Raw genomic sequence first — 2179 nt, forward strand, 5'->3', positions numbered from 1 at the left:
TGTTTTGGGCAACAACAAGAACAAGTACATATTATTAGTCGTTTAGGATTGGATTATTGATTTCATATTTTGGCAGCAGGAGATCCAAAGAAAGACCCAAGTAATAGAAAGATAGAAAACATAGACCCAAGACTTTTTAGTAGTGTTAATTTTCAAGTGATGTGGATGTTATCTCCCGCACCCAAACAAGTCGAATGAGGAGCAGCGAAGACAGAGCTAAAGAAGACCTTCCGGCAAAGGAGTTTTCTAAGCCACATGGACTTTGTTAGACAAACACATTAATTGCGACCATTTAATAATACTCTCTCCAAATACACAAGTACATAACATTAGCATATTCCAAAGCAAATATCACTCACCTGCACAACTTACATACTTATCATGGACAACCAACCACATTTATTTAAAGGCAGACTTGGAATTTCTCAAAGAAGTTGAGGAATCCGAGAGCAGCATCCTTAGCTTTCTCAGGTGGAGGCGTTACCAGAGATAGTGGTTCGAATTCGGCTTTCCATTCGCCGATGCACTTCTTCTCTCCCCCAGGCACAGGAGTAAACGAGAAGGTCACCCTGTAAGGATCATAGAGGCTCTTTAGGTCACCATCGATCACTTGATATGTTACAGATCGCCCCACCTCCACCTTCTCTATTTTCTCCGTCGAATCTTTAACGTAACCAGAAACAGCTACATCCACCCTTTAATTGATAAGTATCATTTCAAGTTTGTCTTAATCACAAGAACTGCAGCTAAATAGATTCTAGTGCCACCCTCTTTAAGTGTGCATGGACTGTAAACTGATTTTTTTCCCTTGATAAATTAGCGTCACCCCCACCCCCAGGTGGTGTGAAAGGGGTAGGGATGGGAGAAGGAGAGAGATTTGAGAGGGCACGATTGAAATGAGGTGAAGAAGTGGTTCAAAATCAGGAAACAAGTTGATCTTATTTTGAGTATAGTTTTTTGTTTCCTGATTTTTAGCCACTTCACCAGCCGTACCCCACTCTTGCCACTTGAAGACGCTAGTTTATCATAAAAAATAATCTATGGTACCCTTTATAATCAAATCAGAAGTTGGGGTTCCACATGAAAGCAAGTGGATGGGGGGGTTTACAAGGACTTGAGCACCATGTCTTTTAAGAGTGAGTTCTACCTGGGTCCCAACAAGTGGTATCACAACTTCGGCTTGACAACCCCGTTTTATGCACCGAGTACTCTTAGTTTCCCATGAAAGGAAGATCCCACATAGGAAGTGAGAACCTGATGTGGATGGGGGTTTATAAGAACTTGCGTACCCTCCCCTTAAGAGCTAGCTTTTAAGGGTGAGTTTCACTAGGGTCCCAACATCATATTCATCCAAATAGAAAAATGAAGTTGAAATTTACCTACCCATTTGAATAGAGGCAGAGAAATATGAGTCAAAATCAAAAACCTAAAAAAAGAAAGAAAGAAATCAAGAATTACCAGGACCTAGCCTGAAAAGCCTCAAACTCCCTGGGCTACCATCTCCTTGAAGGTATTCGGCACCAGCAAGCATATCCGGATTAATTTTGCTTATAATATCATTATCTCTATACATTTCCCATGCTTTCTCTGCAGGAATGTTAAGAACAACTTCTCCTTTCATGGTCCTCATTCTCCCCTCTTTCCTTGAGATTGCAGAGCTTTGTGGGTGTGAGAGATGGGTATTGGGGAGTGCTAAATACAATATGAAAGAAGAGGTGAATTCTCTAAATGTGTATAATATTACACTTGGAATACATGGAGTGCGTTTGCTTTAAGTAAAATAAAAAATAGTTTAGGCCTTTCAAAAGAAGATTCTTGAGTTCATCTGTAAAGTGGATTTTACTTTCAGCTTTTGCCTAAAATACGAAAATAAACAAGGTGCTTTGCATTTGGGACAACAGAAACCAACCATGGTGGGTAGAAAAAAGTCACATAAATGAAGGAGGAAAAAAACATGTGACAAATGGGTATTGGTGAGTGCTAAATACAAGGGGGAAAGGAGAGGTGCTTCCTCTAAATGTGGATCATATTACACTTGGAATATATGGAGCGCGTTTGATTTAAGTAAAACCCAACGGCCTGAGTTCATCTGTAAAGTGGCAAGAGGATTTTACTTTCAGCTTTTGCTAAAAATAAGAAAATAAACAAAGCGGAGCAGATTCACCATATCTGCTTAAAG

General features: G+C 39.9%; 1 protein-coding gene across 1 annotated transcript; it reads right to left on the reverse strand.

The window, feature by feature from the left end:
- Positions 1–312: 312 nt before the first annotated feature.
- On the reverse strand, positions 313–1752 carry LOC143846628 (MLP-like protein 423). Its single transcript, XM_077355118.1, has 2 exons — positions 1459–1752; positions 313–684 (listed from the first exon to the last, which is right to left on the reverse strand). The coding sequence occupies exons 1-2, from the start codon at positions 1628–1630 to the stop codon at positions 404–406; spliced, it is 453 nt and encodes a 150-aa protein (XP_077211233.1). The 5' UTR covers positions 1631–1752; the 3' UTR covers positions 313–403.
- Between the last annotated feature and the right edge of the window lie 427 nt (positions 1753–2179).

Source organism: Tasmannia lanceolata, unplaced genomic scaffold (genome assembly GCF_043159265.1).
Source record: "Tasmannia lanceolata isolate RefF3 unplaced genomic scaffold, GAP_Taslan_0.1 ptg000015l, whole genome shotgun sequence".
NCBI lineage: Eukaryota > Viridiplantae > Streptophyta > Magnoliopsida > Canellales > Winteraceae > Tasmannia > Tasmannia lanceolata.

Excerpts from the sequence above, each read along its gene's own strand:
- LOC143846628 (XM_077355118.1), bottom strand. The coding sequence starts at position 1,630 with ATGAGGACCATGAAAGGAGAAGTTGTTCTTAACATTCCTGCAGAGAAA. Across the intron at positions 685-1,458 it reads GCTTTTCAGGCTAGGTCCTG|CTGTTTCTGGTTACGTTAAA; the intron begins GTAATTCTTGAT and ends GGGTGGATGTAG.